The sequence below is a fragment of the Corythoichthys intestinalis genome, chromosome 14 (assembly GCF_030265065.1).
Source record: "Corythoichthys intestinalis isolate RoL2023-P3 chromosome 14, ASM3026506v1, whole genome shotgun sequence".
NCBI classification, from domain to species: Eukaryota; Metazoa; Chordata; class Actinopteri; order Syngnathiformes; family Syngnathidae; genus Corythoichthys; species Corythoichthys intestinalis.
This window is the reverse complement of record NC_080408.1, coordinates 12,140,454-12,159,754: the sequence shown is the minus strand read 5'-3', so window position 1 is coordinate 12,159,754 and position 19,301 is coordinate 12,140,454. Positions and strand designations below refer to the sequence as shown.

Below are 19,301 nucleotides of genomic sequence, written 5' to 3'. Positions count from 1 at the left end.
TCCGCAGATAATTTTCCAATACCAATCCCCTGTTGGACGCTCCACTGAACATGGGTCCCATTTTGAGTCCTGAGGGCCAGCTAATAATTGTCCACTAGCAAACCCTTGCTCCACACCCTTCCCGTCGGATGGGCCACTTGGGGGGATCCTATTTATGCTCATCCCACCCGGGCCTTGTTCACATTTGTTCCGCCACTGAGTTGGACCCCATTTAAATGACCAAAAAAAGAAGTAAACTAAACACACTTTTTTGATATTATGAAGAGGTAACAATGTGTAATACTGTCAGCTAGTGGTGTGTTATAAATAGTGGAAATAATGCATCAGTGCATAGTGTATAAGTGCAAAAATGAATTTGTGGCAGACAGACCGATCAAGCGATATTTTAATTGACTTCATAATGTAAATAAGTCAAGATTTTCTGTCTTTGTGTATTCTAATGCGAATCAAAGATTTTTGTCCTGCCCTCTAGTTTTTCACGGGGCCTCGTTCATTTGAGAAGACTTGGTTTGAGGCCAGAGATTACTGCCGAGCAATTGGGGGTGATCTTCTCAGTATCCACAGTAGCTCGGAGCTCTTTGTAGGAAGGTATGTACCATATAGGGTAGGGGGGACAGTACAGCAAAAGTCACGTTATGGAAAAATTATTCAGATTTCGTGATTATCTATTTTTTTAATCTACTAAAGACATGGAAAGGCTTGGATAGGACTTCATGTTGCTGACCCAAGTGCAGGCTATGTCTGGAGTGATGGAACCGCGGTAAGTGCAACACATTTTACAGAAGTCACAGATATGTTAATCAGCTTATTTTACTCATTTTTCTGTATGTAGTTTTAGTTGAACAGGTAAATAATTTATTCATAATTTTTTAGGCTAAAAAGGCTTACTTTATTATTCACAATGTGTTTCCGTGTATTCCTCATTATTAGCTGATCTATTTGTCATCTTCTAATACTCAACATATTTTCAACAAGCTTACATTTATTTATAAGTATATAATAGGGGTGTGACAAAATATCGAAATGGTGATATATCGTGATACTTTGTATCCCAAAAGGTTATCGATATGCTCCTGCCAAGAATCGAGATATCGTTTTAAAAAGGTGTCAATGTCTAAAAAACAAAAAAATAAAAATTACCCAACAAGTTGCTACCAAAATCTTCCACCATAATGGTGTCTCATTTAACTAAGGCTGCATTGACGGTTCTTGACGCCCAATCCATTTAGACTTGGAACTTTCGTTCATTCGAAACCAGAGCATTCAGTCATTTTGTCTGATTTTCAGGCCATTTCCAGGTCATTTCCTGTTGAGTTTGAGTCACTGTAATCATTAGGGTGATTCGCAGGTCACTTCCTGTTCTGTAACTCAAAATAAACAGGAAGAGACCCAGAAAATACCCCAAAATCAACATGAAAGTAACTGAAAATCAACAGGTAAATGACCTTATAGGGCCCAAAATTACCTCATTGCCTGGCATTGGCTGCCACTGACGGACATAGACGTTCAATCAGTTCGCAAAAATGGATTGGACGTCTACTAGTGATAAACTCATTCCTATTCACAGCAGAAGCTTGTTTTTCTGTTTATTGGTTGTTTGTCGAATATCCTAGAATGATTTCCTTACCAATCTATCGATAATCGTTGTATCGCCATATCGTCAGATCATCGTTATCGTGAGCTTTGTATCGCAAATCATATCGAATCGTGAGGTACCAAGAGGTTCCCACTCCTAGTATATAGTATATCTAAATATAATGTATTAATTTCAATTATAAATAAGCAAAACATTAGTAATCATTTATTTGTATGAATACAGTAGAAAATATTTCATACAAGCCACATTGTGATATGATGTGACACAATTTTATTTTTAATTCATGTCTTTTTTTGATAAATTGTCAGTTAAAAAAAATTGATATTCCTTTAATCATCTCACAACTTTCCCAACCCACAGCTAAACTTCCAACACTGGCAGGAGGGCGAGCCAAATAATTTTCAAAATTCCGAATCTTGTGCAGAGTTTCGTATTTATCGAGCTGATGACACGGGCTCGTGGAATGACGTCCACTGTGAAAGCTACAATGACTGGCTTTGTCAGATTCGTGCGGGTAAAGAATGTACTACAACAATTGTTTTGGTACAGATTTCCAGGGTTTAACTTTATGTATCTGGATTACAGGACTGACTCCAAAGCCACCTCCAAATGACACTGCTGCCGGTGAGTAGACTACAGGCATTAATATACATTGTACTAGTCACATCTGTCATCGATGTTCCTTCCATTCACACATGTGCAGACTTCAACACGACATCAGACGGTTGGCTTGAGTGGCGTGGGAGTCAATACTTCATCAACAGAGTCTCAATGGCCATGGAGGACGCTCGCCGTTACTGCCAGCAGTACCATGGCGATTTAGTGACAATCAACAGCGAAGCTGAAAATATCTTCATTTGGAAACAGGTATGAACACTCGGCATGGTAGATGTTAAATCCCATGCTATAAAAACTGACATTTAGTTTTTGGCTGTCACCAGATTTCCAGAAGCTATGGGACTTATTACATTGGTTTATCAGTGGACCTAGATGGCTCGTTTTGGTGAGTAGGAATGACTGTAACACAGTATTGGAGGATGCTTCTTGTTCTAAGGCTATCGTTATTTTTAGGAAGAGGAAAAAATATATTGTCATACAGTTGCACTGATGCAAAAACTTCCGGAAATTAGAACAGCTCCCGATATTATGGGCATAGAATGGATTCTTGGGGTCTAATGCTAGAGAGATTCATGTGTGGAGTCCCTCAAGGGTCAATTCTTGGACTACACTTTTTTAATTTTTAATGATTTTTTTCACAATGTTTCAAAATGCATGCATGGTACAAAAATATAATAATTACCTTGAATCCTCGAACAAATCACTCCTGAGACAATCATTCCTGTTTGTATGCGGTACAGCGTTCGTACTTTTTCAAGCTAAATCCGGCGTTGGAGAATAACTGCGACAGACTGAAGCGGAGTGTAGGACAGCTTTTTCCTAATATTAGATTTCTCTTCATATTTTTGAAGTATTTTGAGCAAGCGGACCAAATGTCTTAAGTTGTGCCGCTTATATTGGCAAATCTCTGAGGTTTTTCTTTAGCTACATTGTGATAATGTTTAAAACTTGATCATTTACTAGAAATGTCCATAACATTTTATCTCGACTTAGGAGTAGACCCCTTTATTTACAGTAATTACACCGGTGGTAACAGTGTACCCCCAAATGTCCCCCAGTTTTACTGTAGATGATATCACAAGTATGCAACATAAATCCATGATGATGATACTCTTTTTATGTCACTCAAGGTGGATGGATGGTACTTCAGCGGGGTACCAAAAATGGGATGAGGACCAACCTAATCGGAATACCTATGATGAAAGCTGTGTCGCAATGTCTTACTTTATGGGTAAGTGCATGTTAAAAGTTTACTCTATAGACAGTACATTCCACAACACTCGAGTAATAATATACAGTGCCTTGCAATAGTATTCGGCCCCCTTGAATCTTGCAACCTTTTGCCACATTTCAGGCTTCAAACATAAAGATATGAAATTTAATTTTTTTGTCAAGAATCAACAACAAGTGGGACACAATCGTGAAGTGGAACAACATTTATTGGATAGTTTAAACTTTTTTAACAAATAAAAAACTGAAAAGTGGGGCGTGCAATATTATTCGGCCCCTTTACTTTCAGTGCAGCAAACTCACTCCAGAAGTTCAGTGAGGATCTCTGAATGATCCAATGTTGTCCTAAATGACCGATGATGATAAATAGAATCCACCTGTGTGTAATCAAGTCTCCGTATAAATGCACCTGCTCTGTGATAGTCTCAGGGTTCTGTTTAAAGTGCAGAGAGCATTATGAAAACCAAGGAACACACCAGGCAGGTCCGAGATACTGTTGTGGAGGAGTTTAAAGCCGGATTTGGATACAAAAAGATTTCCCAAGCTTTAAACGTCTCAAGGAGCACTGTGCAAGCCATCATATTGAAATGGAAGGAGCATCAGACCACTGCAAACTTTCTTCTCAAACAAGGAGAAAACTGATCAGAGATGCAGCCAAGAGGCCCATGATCACTCTGGATGAACTGCAGAGATCTACAGCTGAAGTGGGAGAGTCTGTCCATAGGACAACAATCAGTCGTACACTGCACAAATCTGGCCTTTATGGAAGAGGGGCAAGAAGAAAGCCATTTCTCAAAGATATCCATAAAAAATCTCGTTTAAAGTTTGCCACAAGCCACCTGGGAGACACACCAAACATGTGGAAGAAGGTGCTCTGGTCAGATGACACCAAAATTGAACTTTTTGGCCACAATGCAAAACGATATGTTTGGCGTAAAAGCAACACAGCTCATCACCCTGAACACACCATCCCCACTGTCAAACATGGTGGTGGCAGCATCATGGTTTGGGCCTGCTTTTCTTCAGCAGGGACAGGGAAGATGGTTAAAATTGACGGGAAGATGGATGCAGCCAAATACAGGAACATTCTGGAAGAAAACCTGTTGGTATCTGCACAAGACCTCAGACTGGGACGGAGATTTATCTTCCAACAGGACAATGATCCAAAACATAAAGCCAGATCTACAATGGAATGGTTCAAAAATAAACGTATCCAGGTGTTAGAATGGCCAAGTCAAAGTCCAGACCTGAATCCAATCGAGAATCTGTGGAAAGAGCTGAAGACTGCTGTTCACAAACACTCTCCATCCAACCTCACTGAGCTCGAGCTGTTTTGCAAGGAAGAATGGGCAAGAATGTCAGTCTCTCGATGTGCAAAACTGATAGAAACATACCCCAAGCGACTTGCAGCTGTAATTGGAGCAAAAGGTGGCGCTACAAAGTATTAACGCAAGGGGGCCGAATAATATTGCACGCCCCACTTTTCAGTTTTTTATTTGTTAAAAAAGTTTAAATTATCCAATAAATGTTGTTCCACTTCACGATTGTGTCCCACTTGTTGTTGATTCTTGACAAAAAATTTAAATTTTATATCTTTATGTTTGAAGCCTGAAATGTGGCGAAAGGTTGCAAGGTTCAAGGGGGCCGAATACTTTTGCAAGGCACTGTAGCCATATGAATTTTGAGGCATTATAGTCAACATTTTTTTTTCCATGTTGGAAGGCTTGTGGCGCACCTTCAACTGCGGCGAAGAGCATCAGTTTATTTGCAAACGTGGGACAAAAGCGCCTGTTAACACTACTGCAGCCACTCCAGCTGAACCCAAAGGGGGCTGCCCACTCAAATGGACCAAATTTGACTCCAGGGTAAAGTTAATGCCATCATTAAGTGCAGCGTCCTCATTAGTAGTAGTTTATATTAGTGGAATGTCTTGGTAGGGAATGACGCTTTAGGATTGTGTAAAGTCCTTGTAAAAGTATTGCGAATGTCTTGGTAGGGAATGACGCTTTAGGATTGTGTAAAGTCCTTGTAAAAGTATTGCTTACTTTAATTTTGACAGTGCTACAGCATCAACAGTATTCGCAAGACCTCCTGGGAAGAGGCCAGGAAACAGTGCTACTCTATGGGAGGGAATTTGGCCTCTATACCCACGCGACGTGTGCAAGGTTTGCCGGAGTTTACATTATGTAAAGCACATAATAGCATTGTTCTTGCCCACACTTGGTCAATAAATGTCTTTCTTTTGAAATTTGTAGCGTATTTGGTCACCAAAATGGCTGAAGCAGGGGCAGACCTGTGGATCGGTTTGAACAGTTTAAAGCAAGATGCCTTTTATTGGAGTGACGGGAAACCAAGGCAATATACCAACTGGGGCTATTCTGTAAGTACATATTGTACATACAGAACACTTGAATGGAATTACAGAGCATTACCTTTGGTTTTGGTTTTATCTGTGCTGTTTTCTAAATATTTCCAATGATTTTAGATACAACATCGCCGTCCTGGGACTTTTTACCAAAGATGGGATGAGGTAAATTTAAAGATTTTAACCAACATCGGTGTTGTATATTTATAACATTTGAAGTGACCGATATTTGAACAGAAATGGTGTAGCAACACATTTAAACAGACAATGTAACATACCCAAAATCATTTCATTTATTTTGTGGATAAGGGTATTACTGAAGCTTATTCAGTACATTGATCCCTCGTTTATCGCGGGTAATGGGGACCAGTACCCGCCGCAATAAGGTGAAAACTGCGAAGCAGCGCAGCCCCCCCCCCATTTTTTTTTTTTTTTTTTTTTGTGTGTGTTCAATGTATTTATTCAGATTTAGCATATGAAAGATAAATATTAGATAGGGGTGTAACGGTACACAAAAATCTCGATTCGGTAAGTACCTCGGTTTTTAGGTCACAGTTCGGTTCATTTTCGGTACAGTAAGAAAACAAAATGCAAAATATAAATGTGCTAGTTGTTTATTACACACCTTTGTGCTTTCAACAATAGGAACATTAGCCTATGCAAAGCTAGAATTCTGCTCAAAAAGTAGCGGGTATTTAAAGATACTCCAACAATAATTTGCCTTTCAGATCCCGCGTATTGGTCAGCTTTCTTTCTGAAAGAAAGAAGAAAAAAGAAGTCCTGTGCTAAAGAGAAAAGCAATCCCAATGACAAAGATTTTAACATGTATTTCACAAATGAAATGCTTCATGAATCATTTTTTTCTTGTGAACGGTTTTCAAAAGCTTTATTAGTGGACTTTCTCAAGTAAAAGCGCCACACAGAAATTAATAAATTTAATTGTGTAAGCAGGATCTGTGTATTATTCTTATTATTTCATTACAGTTGTTTTCATTTCAGCTCATTTCAATGTATTTTATTTAAATGGGCTATTATTTATTTTACTACGTGTTTATATTTTACAAATGTGATGTAATATTCATTTATATTTTATGTCATATAAATTTAGTTCCTATGTGAATATTAGTACAGCCTCGAAAAGTAAGGACTACATTACGTCAGAAACTCATTCGGCACACCTCCGTTCCGAACTGAGCACCATACACCGAAACGGTTCAATACAAATACATGTACCGTTACACCCTTAATATTAGACATGCCCCCCCCCCCCCAAAAAAAAAATTATATAACAACAACAACAAAACTATTCTGTATGATTAATTTAATAAATGTTTTCATTAAGCATTTCAAACGTAATACTTTATGAATTTTAAACACGTTAGTGTCCCACCGAATTATTTTTAAACAAGAATACAGTACCAAAATGCTTGTCTTTATTAAATGTTTCATTGAGTGAGTCAACTTAAATCCTCTCAAGCTGCTCACTACACGCAATGAGTTACCACAGCAATTGTTTAACAAGCTAAACGATGATTGACGCATGAGGCGCTTTGAGGTTTCGGCTTCAAAGCATCTCTGCCGAGATCAAACCTTAACGTCTGTCAATCATCGTTAACTTTAATAAGCAACTCCATTGCACTGCCAGACCAAGAAAAGCCACAGGAGGGATAGGGAGACTACGTGATCGGATTGGGAAAGCTCATCTGTATTAATCTTTTTTTTTGTTTGTTTTTTTAATTGAAAAAAAAAAACTCTGCGATGAACTGATGGCGTGAAGTAGCGAGGGATCACTTTACTTCTTTAAAGTATGCTTTATCTGTGTATATACAGGTCTCAAATGGCCAAGGTCCATTTAAGTTTTTTTCAATTTTTACTATTAATTCTTTGCATAATATGTAATGGTGACATTGCTGTACATTTTTAAATTTGAATGTTTTCTAGGTAGGGATAGATTGTCAGTCATACCAGTCAAAAAGATGATTTAAGATATGTGTGATCACAAAAAGTATTATACTCCAATCTCAAGGCAGAAAAGTATGATTAGTAAAGGTGTATCGGTGCACCCAAATTGCAGTATGTAGTAGCTTGGTTTTAAAATTATGACCACTGTTCAAATTTGGTGAGGTAACGAAAATGCCAAATATTCTCAATGAAACATAAAGACATAATACGACCAATTTAAATCTTTAATATGCCGAGGTGGGTAGTAACACATTACATTTACTCCGTTACATTTACTTGAGTAACATTTGAAGAAAAAAGTACTTCTATGAGTAGTTTACTTATTACTTTTACTTGAATAGATTTGTGAAGAAGAAACGCTACTCGTACTCCGCTACTTTGGGCTACGCAAGTTATTACATTTTACTCTTTTTTTTTTTCTGTGCCAGAGACGCCAACATTGTCTCGACCAATTTATTTGGCCCCAATTGTCCAAGGAAAACCGGAGATATGATCCTTTTAGTTTCATTATAGGAAATATGTTTTCTCTACTAGAGAGCACTCAAGCTTTTGGATGAATAATGCTTAATTTATGTAGATTTATTTTTTCTCGCCAGATTTCAATGTTGTTGTTTTTTTCTCTTTTTTTCCCTTTGGCTTAATTGGTTAGGTAATATGTTATTGTACAGTTTAATGATAACAGTTCATATGGATAACTTTGTGGTGAGACAAAAAAAACAGCTTAAGCAGTTACTTACAATGTTACTCATTACTGGGGTATTCTTTTCACCAAATACTTTTTCACTTGTACTTTAGTACATTTTTTATTCTTTGGCTTAATGTGGTTATGTAACATGTTATATTACAGTATGATAACAGTTCATATAGATAACTTTGTGGTGAGAAAAAAAAATACCATTGTTTAAGAAAAAAAAAAAATTCATCTTAAGCAGTTACTCATAATGTTACTCATTACCAGGCTATTCTTTTCACTAAATACTTTTTTATTTGCACTCGTAAAACGTTTGGCTAATTTACCCACCTCTGTTAATATGTAACAAAAAAAACTTTCTCAACCCAACCCATTCAACCATCAAAAAATTACCTGTACCCATCTGAAAAGTAAAATCAGTTTAACACCACTAGTGGGTGTGACGAGACTACGAGGCAGTTAGTTTCTGTCCCTTATCTTAACATTACATGAAACATTCAAATGCAACAACTTCTACAGGTAGACCTCTAAAAATATTGTCAGCCAGTCAAAATATTCAATATTGTACCTGCATCTAATATTCATTCTCTCTCCCCTAGGAAAGTTGTGTTGTCATTACCAACAATCCCACTAGCGGAATTGGGAAATGGTTGATCAAGTCCTGCAACAACTCCAATGGATTCATCTGCACCAGAAGTCCTGGTAACTATGTGTTAAAATTGCATTTCCTAGACTTTTTAAGCCACAGTTTTCCTCACCGGTTTTGCTTCAAGGCAAAATTTAAATCAGCCTTGAGCAATGGGGTGACACCCTGGACCCAAAACTTTGGAGAACTATTGTGGCTGAAGTCGCCACTAACTCATCTTTGTCCTTGTCTTCAACAGATCCGAATCTCCCATCTCCACCTGAACAGGCCATTCCTAGCATTTTCATATCCCTGGGAAATGACAGTATCATGGCAGTGCAAATGAATCTGACGTGGGATGAGGCCAGTAAGCGCTGCGAAAGCAACAGAGCCAAATTGGTCAGTCTTAGGAGTGAATGGACAATGGCGTACGTGGAGCTTCTGGCCTTGAATCTCAAATCCCCTTTGTGGCTAGGACTGAACAAAGGGAAGGTGAGCTCCCGCCGAAAAGTCATGATGGATATTATGCATTCCAAGAGGGTAAACAATACACATCTTGCTTTCAGACCGGGGGTTATTTTAGGTACATCGACGGCTGGCACATGAGCTTTGCCAACTGGGCAGAAGGGGAGCCAGGCCAAAATCGGCCTTGTGCATACCTGGACGTGGATGGAAAGTTCAAAACTGCCCTCTGCAACCGCACGATGTACTCCGTTTGTATGCAGTCCACAGGTACGAGCGTGCACATGCACCCTCACCCAACACACACCAAACACAACAATTTTTCTCACAAAAGAGCCATCTAAAACCGTGAATTGCAAAAAAAAAAACGAAATATCGAACAAATGAACTAACAAGCAGACTAAAGTAAGGTAAACAAATATTTGACTAACAAAAAACAAAAAAGCAATAAAATAAGTAACTAATAATAAATTTATTACCTAACCGTCCAATAAGATATCTAGATAGCAAACAAAGAAACCAATGAACTATTCATTCATTCATTCATTTTCCATGCCGCTTTTCCTCACGAGGGTCGCGGAGGTGCTGGAGCCTATCCCAGCCAACTTCGGGCAGTAGGCAGGGGACACCCTGAACTGGTTGCCAGCCAATCGCAGGGCACAAGGAGACATACAACCATTCACGCACACATTCATACCTACGGACAATTTAGAGTGTCCAATCAGCCTACCATGCATGTTTTTGGGATGTGGGAGGAAACCGGAGTTCCCGGAGGAAACCCACGCAGGCACGGGGAGAACATGCAAACTCCACACAGGAAGGCCGAAGCCCGGGATTGAACCCTTGATCTCAGAACTGTGAGGCAGATGTGCTAACCACTAAGCCACCGTGCCGCTTACCAATGAACCAATGAACTAGCGAATCAAAAATCTAAAAAATTAACAAATTATGGGAGAATTAATTGAATGAATAATGAACAGACAAAGAAATTAAATTGAACCAAACATACCTAATGAACTAGAGCAAAAAAGACAAAAAACAAACAAGCTGATAAGTTAGCCAAACTAAGTGATCTACAAAACTAACGGCTACAAATAGTGTCCAAACCAGCAAACTAACTTACCAGCTAATGAATAAAGTAATGGCTAACTACAAACAATTGAGAGCAAGCAAATACCATAATTTTCGGACTATAAGCCACTACTTTTTCCCCTCATTTTGAATCCTGCGGCCTATAGTCCAGTGCGGCTTATTTGTTCATTTATTTGGGTTAATAGGTAACACTTCATTTGACAGCGGCATCATAAGACTGCCATTAGACCGTCATAATTATGAAATGACACTATCATGGACATTAATGAATGCTTATGCCAGATGCCATTAAGTGTCATCTGGCAAATTATGTCACTAACTCCATTTATGTCCAGCTCGGATCTTTTAGTGAGATAATTTGCCGAATGACACAAACTGACATCTATCATAAGCATTCATTAATGCTCATGGCCTTGTCATGTCATAATTACGATGGTCTTATGGCGCTACTGTCCAATAAAGTGTTATCAAATACCATATCTAGCAATTAATGAAACAATTGGAACAGTCACTAAAGAAATAATTTGCGTAGGACATGAATTTTGATTGTTATTTACATCAGTAGCGCTTCAATGCATACTTGAAGGCTTGTTGGATGTAGTGCTGCTACGATTAATCGATTAACTCGAGTAGAGCTGAAACGAATACTCGAGCAACTCGAGTAACTCAAATTTAAAAACTGATCCGAGTAATTTTATTCACCTCGAGGAATCGTTTAATTTTGCCAGCTTTAAGCATGACGTTTTGCCCGGATAACTTTTAATGCGGGACAACGCGCTGACGTCACGTGCGTTGTTAAAAACTACACCCGCATGTTGCTACGTGCTACGGTGGTAGCAGGTAGCGTCTGTATGCGTGTCATAGATATCACATGTACGTAGAACTAGATGCGAAATAACCGACTCGGCGGCGTTAATAAAATGGCCGCCATCTTAAAGCAGTACACTTCTCAGCACTCATTAATAAGATTAACGTTACCGTCACTCGCTCACGTAATGTTATCCCTGCGGAGGGCTAGGTTTCAATTCATTATGACCACTGTCGATGCGTGGCTAACTCTTACATACAGACTTTATTTAATATGTGAAAACAGCGCAGCTCCGTAGTCATTGCTGGATAAAACGCCAAGTAGCACTGGTACCTAATGTGCTCCAATGCAGCACAGCATTTATTTTGAACACTGTAAAAACTCAAAATCATATCATGACTTACAGTTTACACTAACTTACAACTTAACTAGAATTTATAGCTTGACACAAGTGGAAATTCAATTGAAACACATGGAAAAAAACACCTAACTTTTAAGTGATGTGTGTTAGCAAGCGTAATGACATTTTTAGGTAAGAAATACATATATTTTTTATAAGATTTAAAAGTTTTTTGAGTGAAAGCAGTGAATTACTTTTTTTTTTTTTTGTCACATTTGAGACGCAACTGTTGGCTGTTTTCAACAATGTACATCGAAAATAAAGACATTGACTGAAAATGGTTCAATATTAGATGAAATGTCTTGTTTTCTCATCTATATTTATAATTGCTCTTCACCTAAAAAAAAAAATGTTTTATCCGATTACTCGATAGAATCTTCAGTCACTCGATTACTAAAATATTCGATAGCTGCAGCCCTAAACTCGAGTATTTGATTAGAAAAAAATATTCAAATTAAATTTTGCTGCTTCGAGTATTCGTTTAATTAAAGTGGTGTTGTAAGGGTTTGTTTTGAAAGTGTTTGCATTTAATTTTATTAATTTGGGTGGATATGCTGCCCTCTAGTCCACCTGTGGGGCATGTTGTGTTCCTGGGGTGAACTATTTAGCCGTGCTCGTTTCTGGACGAGTAAAAAGACACGAGCGGCCGAACACTGCAACACAGACTCAACAACATCTTCTGCTACATTGGTGACCCTGACGTGATCCAGTGTAGCGGATGATGTTGTTGAGTCTGTGTTGCCATGTTCGGCCGCTCGTGTCTCTCGTGACTCTCTAGTGTCTCTTACGTTCCCTAGGGGAATTCTGTTACAATGTAGTGGTCACTAAAGTTGTTTTTTTTTTCGCCATCAGTATTCAAAATCTAAATTGGAACATCACTTGTTGGTAGCCAATTCACCTCTGCTCATCAATTTCCATCTCTCCTTCACCTCTTCCTTTACTTTGCTGCTCTATGTTGTCTAGACAGAAATGGGGATATATCACTAACTGTTATGCAATTAATCAGTGTTTCTCAAGTAGTAGGTTGTGACCTAAAAGTGGTTTATGTTGCCTAGGTGGCTTAGCTAGCTTACCTCAATCATTACTCCTTTCTGATTTATCCTTGCTGTGAGCAAATAACTTTCTAATATCCGTTTGCAAGAGTATTGCCGTTTGAGTCATATAGAAATTTAAAAAAAAACAAAACAAAAAAAAACATTTTGTTACAGATTTCAGGGACTGCACTACCAACTAAATTGCTTATACAACAACTGGAAATTATGATAAGAACACGTACTGAATTGTTAGAGATTATATCCCAAAAATAGGCAATTAATTCATACAGATTGAGTCTATTCATTTTGGTCATATAAACAAATAGCATCAGTATATACGTATAGACCCTACTCACGTGACGTCACAGCCACGCCCCCGCGCCATGATGTCCGCATACTCGCCATAGAAATGCATTAGCGCTTCGTAAATTCTTCCTATTATTGCACGTTTTACTGCTCGTCAACATTAATACTCAAAATGGTGAAGTCGTGTGTGGCGGTCGGTTGCAAAAACAGAGAAGATAGACGGAGAGACTTGAATTTTTACCGTATTCCGAGAGACACGAAGAGGAGGCCGCGATTGACTGCTGCAATTCGACGAGACAACTGGGCTCCAAACGACTACCACAGATTATGTAGTAGTCATTTTATATCTGGTAAGATGCATTTAATATATATTTAGAGGGTTTCGGGCTGACAACCACAATTAAGATCATTGCTAGGCTAATCGCCGACAACATACACGTATGTATGTAGTTAGTGCTATCGCTAAACCATATAAACATTAAAAGCCCTAGCTCCATTGACAAATGACATGAAATACATTAGACTTGACAGTGGATGTTAGCAAGAACAAAAGATTTTCAATTGAAAATTTCGAAACTCACCTTCCGAGCACAAGATTCCTGCCGAATTTTCGTGTACGAGGACGTGTTTCACCTAACCAGCAACGTAGCATTTATAAGCCTCCAAGCTCTTAAAGTTTTTCAAACTTTCGTGAGAATAGGCTGATTTTGTGTGGGTATCAGATGTCAGGCGAAGCCAGCGGGTCGAAAAACATCGATTTAGGCATCAAATACGGATCTGGCGAATGGATAAACTGAAGCTTTTCCACGTAACGCCTTTTATGCAACGGATCCAATGAGTTTACAGCGTCAGATAACACCGGGGCTTCCATGAATTGCTCTATAACTTGCTCGACTAATAGAAAACAATGAGAATAGGTCTGAAAAAGAGGTACAATATGGCGGCCGGAAACAGCGACACGCCCATTTTGTGACGTAGGTGAGTAGGGTCTATACCAGACATGTCCAAAGTCCGGCCCGGGGGCCAAATGCGGCCCCTGGTCAAATTTCACCCGGCCCCCAGCCTCTGTCATAAAATCAATAACGTCTGGCCCGCACACAGACTTAATAAATTGGTCAGCAGTACTGCTGCCAGCATATGAAGTAGCTTACACACTAAATGCTGCTCCTCATTTACCCACTAAAAGGCAGCAGCACTCCAAGCAACATTACCCCATGTGACCCTTAACTCCCAATTTTCTAAAATGGTGACAACACAAAAAAGAAAGTTGACTGCGACGGCCGACGCTTCAGGGATAGGTGGAAACTGGACTGTTTCTTCACTAGAGTACGCAACAACTGTGTCTGCCTCATTTGCTCATTTGTGAGGAGATATTACCAAACGAGACGCTGACATGTACGCAAGATTAAAGGGCAGATACATAGCAAGAAATTAAAGCAACTTGAAGCTAGTTTAATTTCACAGCAGCAGTATTTCGCAAGAACCCGAGAATCGAAAGAGAATGCCACAAAGGCTAGTTGCGAGATTGTTGATATTATTAATAAAAAAAAAATAAAGCAAATGTGACACACAGAATGGCTTGCTAAAATTTGCTTAAATATATTGTTCTACATAAACGATGTCAACCAAGGTCGGCCCCCCACATTTTTACCACACCAAATCTGGCCCCTTTTGCAAAAAGTTTGGACACCCCTGGTCTATACAGTTGAAATACCCAATATCATATTAACACAATATTAGACAAAACTCTTGAGTGAAAGCCTCTCACTCAAATGTCAATTATCATTGTGTTCATAGCCAGTTAGCTAAAAGAAGGTAGCTAATCTGCTACTTCAATTTCCGACCAGAGTAGTTAACCGCAGTTAACTGCCTGATATGTAAAGAGTAAAATTGAAGCATTTAAATTCACAGGAATAGGCGACCAAACAATCATCAAGACAGAGGTAAAAACGAACAAGGATGGGCACTAACCTGTAAGCAGGTGGGAAAATGTAATTTGCACCGTCGGCTGTTATGATTGGGACACGGTGTAACAGTCACCTCCTTAGTGGTGTTCCTCCCGACATCCACCACGCGGTGGCGCTGCTTTATTTATGTTGAATATCTTCTTCTGTTCCTGCGTACTTATATGTTGGAGTTCGTCTGGGAACGCGTGTGTGCGTACCGCTGAGATCCCGTGTGACGAGTGGTCAAAGTAGATTTATTTATTTTTGTTAATAAATGTGCATAAGTGGCAGCAGTTCCCCTTTTTGTTACCTTTATGCACGCATCCTACCTACCACACGTTACAACGCACGTTAAAATTGATGGTGCATTCACGTGTTGTTTGAGTAATCGAAAAGATTAATCTCTATTACATAGTGTCTATAAAAAGCGCCAGTCACTGAACTTTACGATTAGAGCATTAAAATAGGCTACTCGTCTTTGAAGCAACCATGTTTTTATCCCACATTACGACTTTACACAACATCAGAACGATTTTCCACTTTGGAAACTCAGATCTCCCGATATACTTGAATGCAGCATATCTCAGGGAGGTGCTTCGCGGAAGTGTCAACTCATACGCCTATCACAGCAGTAGTAATGTGCATAAATTACCATATTTAGGAGCCATGTGCAGATTGTGGATATGAAGTTAACTGATATTTTAATATATATTATATTATAATAATATGACCATATGAAATAGGCGCATTCTGTAGATTATGCTAAGTAGACTTAAAACTCCAAAGTATTTATTTATTTTACCGGTGAAAATTATACTGGGGCACTGCAGATCAATACTAGGGCACGTGCCCCAGTGAATTATATCTGGCAACGCCCATGCTTTAGATTTCTTTGCTCTTTGTTTGAGACGAAGTACTCGTTGGGTTATTATCGATCATTTTAATAATACCTTAAACCAAGGGCGTAGGTTTGCATAGGGACGATAGGGACATAACACTATCAACTTTTCAGGATGCTCAAATTGTCCCCACCAACTTTCAAGCAACCTTATTTGCATTATATAATGATTTCAGTTATATAGGTAATTTGGATTGTCTTCCCATATGTTGTAATGATAGACTAGACCCTACCATTATGAAGTGAATTATTTTCATGATATTCAGACTTACATTTATCCCTTTTCACTTGCTGAATGTGCCAGTCCATCCAACTCCCACGCCCGCCCTCAAACGAACATTTGGTTGGCAGATGAGTTGACCCCCCCCCCCCCCCCCCCCCCCCCCCCCCGTCACGCCACAAAGACACACACCCACACTCACACAGCCCCAACAGATTCATGTTGACAACATGCCGCCTCGTCCGCCCCCTTTGGAGAGAAGGGATATTAGAATTTTTTTTCCCGGCCAGCAGCAGCCACTGTAAGTCATGTAAAAACACGTCAATGTTGTGGAAGTGGGGGAAACACCACTAATTTTGCTACTGAAAGTCCGACGTGTATCAGAGTTAGCATAACATTAAACTTGCTAACCTGCAAAACTACTGCGGTTAAGCTAGCCTTCTCAACGAAAAACGAAGTCAAGCTAGCTGTCCCTTATTTGGATCATTGTTTGCATTATGTGCATTATCGTCCCTACCAATGTTGAGACCAAACCTACGCCCTAGCCTTAAACAGACTTTGATTTTCTCTTTAGGTATAAAATAGTATTTAATAAATTTGATTATCCATAACTTGTCAATTAATCAATTTGTTGTTTAACCTCTAATGTTACAGTACTGTATGTCATGCAACTTTCCCAATACCAATGACGTCTGTCTCTTACAGACATGCCGCCAACGCAGTCACCAAACTACCCAGGAGTTTGCCCAGATGATGCCATGGCAGACTACAGCCAGAGTTTCACGTGGCTGCCATACAAGAGTAATTGCTACTTGTTTGTCACTGATGAAATTGAGTGGGCTGATGCAGCTACGAGCTGTGTGAGACATGGTAAGTTTTCAGAGGAACGGTTTTTATGCCCCACAGTTGCGTGTCATCTACTTGGATAAATAAAAGTTTCCCTGCACTCAAAAAAAGAGCAAATGCATTGTATGTCATGATCACAATTTATAGATTGTTGACGCGCAGATTTTAAAGATTGCTGAGTCCCATAAAAGTTAGTATTTATGACAAAATAGTAGCACTTAAATTGAAGCTGCTCAAGTTGTAAGTCTAGAAAAGTTTACATTAACGCTGGCATGTTCTGATAATATGCTCTTGACCATCAAATCTAAAATACAGCATACAAAATCAATCGAGTTTTGGCTCTTCAATGGAGCAATACACACTAAAAGTACTCATAGATTTCACCATCAGTTGACAAGACAGCTCCCAGAAACATCGCGCCACGCCTTCCCGTTGGGAGCCGACCCAGGCAGAGCATTTGGCTTTCACTTTGATAAACTCAAACAAACGCTGCGTTCAAATGCCGGATTTAAGTGAAAAAAGGACGAAGGTTTTACTGCAAAAAAGCAGGCAGGAGTGTATTAAGAGTGATTTGGTTGAGGATCCGAGGTAATTATTATATAAAATAGCCCCATTCATTCACTTTAAAACGTTGTGAAAAAATGCATGGAAAAAATTATCTTAAATTTAGGTCTAAATATTTACGTAAAATGAATGATAACTGCCCAGTTTTTTGCTTTTAATCAAGAATCTAGACTGTTCTATGTTCATATCTACAGAAATTCAGGGATATACGCTTTTGTTTACAAGAATTTTCTACTTAAAAAATCTCTTTGTTTTGTGATGGCCGTCACATTGGATTTACACAATAGCATAATTTTAGCTCGAAATATTTACGTAAAATGAATGATAACTGCCCGGTTTTTGCTTTTAACCAAGAATCTTGACCGTTCTATATTCATATCTATAGAAATTCAGGGATATACGCTTTTATTTACAAGAATTTTCAACTTAAAAAATCTCTTTGTTTTATGATGGCCGTCACATTAGATTTACACAATAGCATAATTTTAGCTCGAAATATTTATGTAAAATGAATGATAACTGCCCGGTTTTTGCTTTTAACCAAGGATCTTGACCGTTCTATAGTCATATCTATAGAAATTCAGGAATTATGCATTTATTGACAAGAATTTTCAACTTAAAAAGCTCTTTGTTTCGTGATGGCCGCCATGTTGTATCCATACAAAGTAGCGTAAGTATTCAAATGATCAGGTAATTTTCGGCCAACTGCCCATTTTTTTGGCAAAAAAGTAGTAATATAGACATTCATGCGTCCGTACAAAAAAAACAAAAAAAAAAAGGGTTTTACGTGTTTTATGTCATGTGACATTTCAATCTAAAAACAACGAGGTGCAGATAGCCTGCAAGACGTGCCGGGGCAATAGTAACATAGGAATTAAACCTAAAAAAGTTGTGATTGTATCTAGAAAAATGCTAATTTTGCTTTTGTTGAGTAAAATTAAGATGATTCTGCATGCTTTTCGCAAGTATTAAGTTTCTCATGTGAAAATTGAGTGATTTCTTAGCTGTTGAAAAAATTGAGTTGGCATTATGGGCAAAAACTTATATGTTAAATATTGTTATTGATCCTGAAAATATAGGTGATTATCTCTGCATTTGGTGATTTTGTGCATCTAAGTTTTGTTATACTTGTATATATAAAAAAAATAATCAGGATTTTATTAGGGAATGTATTTGAATTTTTGGATGTTGCTGCTCATGGAGACTCACATACGCCTAAGGGTTGTTTTGGTTTTAAGTTGCTAGCGGCTTTGGTTTTGAAAATAATTGAATTTGAAGTTTTTGAAAATAGGCCTGCTACGGATCAGCCTCGAGCCCCATCAACTGATAATGAAGTCTATGAAGTAATATTTTCAATTAGAACTATGAAATTGCCAGAAAGTTTGTATTCAACTTACCAGACGCATTAAATCCTGATGTCTTCATGTTCTCAAGGTGGACATTTGGCCAGCATTGAAGATCCCGACGAGCAAGCGTTTATTCAAAGCAATCTGGAAATGTTTCAGGACAGCCACTCCTCATTCTGGATTGGCTTATACAAAACACATAAAGGTACATTTTGCATGGATTTTTTCATTAAAAGGGTCATTTTAATAAAATGATTAAAAATACATTTTTAAAAAACTCACTTTAATCAT

The 19,301-nt window shown here is 38.5% G+C and overlaps 2 protein-coding genes across 2 annotated transcripts in view; one reads left to right on the top strand and one right to left on the bottom strand.

Annotated features, from left to right (window-relative positions):
- The window catches only part of si:ch211-106h4.4 (MAM and LDL-receptor class A domain-containing protein 1), a 132,606-nt gene extending 119,109 nt beyond the window's left edge, over window positions 1-13,497 (bottom strand). Inside the window, exon 1 of the mRNA XM_057857085.1 lies at window positions 13,432-13,497. The gene's annotated coding sequence lies outside the window, so the exon portion shown is untranslated. The remainder of the gene's footprint in view (window positions 1-13,431) is intronic.
- mrc1b (mannose receptor, C type 1b) overlaps window positions 1-19,301 on the top strand; it is a 42,336-nt gene that overhangs the window by 20,034 nt on the left and 3,001 nt on the right. The window contains exons 13-28 of the mRNA XM_057857086.1: window positions 473-588; window positions 688-760; window positions 1,958-2,111; window positions 2,183-2,221; window positions 2,301-2,464; window positions 2,539-2,600; window positions 3,346-3,446; window positions 5,168-5,310; window positions 5,505-5,610; window positions 5,701-5,825; window positions 5,931-5,975; window positions 9,063-9,165; window positions 9,348-9,580; window positions 9,655-9,820; window positions 16,960-17,124; window positions 19,099-19,215. Of these exons, the coding sequence (XP_057713069.1) occupies window positions 473-588; window positions 688-760; window positions 1,958-2,111; window positions 2,183-2,221; window positions 2,301-2,464; window positions 2,539-2,600; window positions 3,346-3,446; window positions 5,168-5,310; window positions 5,505-5,610; window positions 5,701-5,825; window positions 5,931-5,975; window positions 9,063-9,165; window positions 9,348-9,580; window positions 9,655-9,820; window positions 16,960-17,124; window positions 19,099-19,215 (1,912 nt within the window). The remainder of the gene's footprint in view (window positions 1-472; window positions 589-687; window positions 761-1,957; window positions 2,112-2,182; window positions 2,222-2,300; window positions 2,465-2,538; window positions 2,601-3,345; window positions 3,447-5,167; window positions 5,311-5,504; window positions 5,611-5,700; window positions 5,826-5,930; window positions 5,976-9,062; window positions 9,166-9,347; window positions 9,581-9,654; window positions 9,821-16,959; window positions 17,125-19,098; window positions 19,216-19,301) is intronic.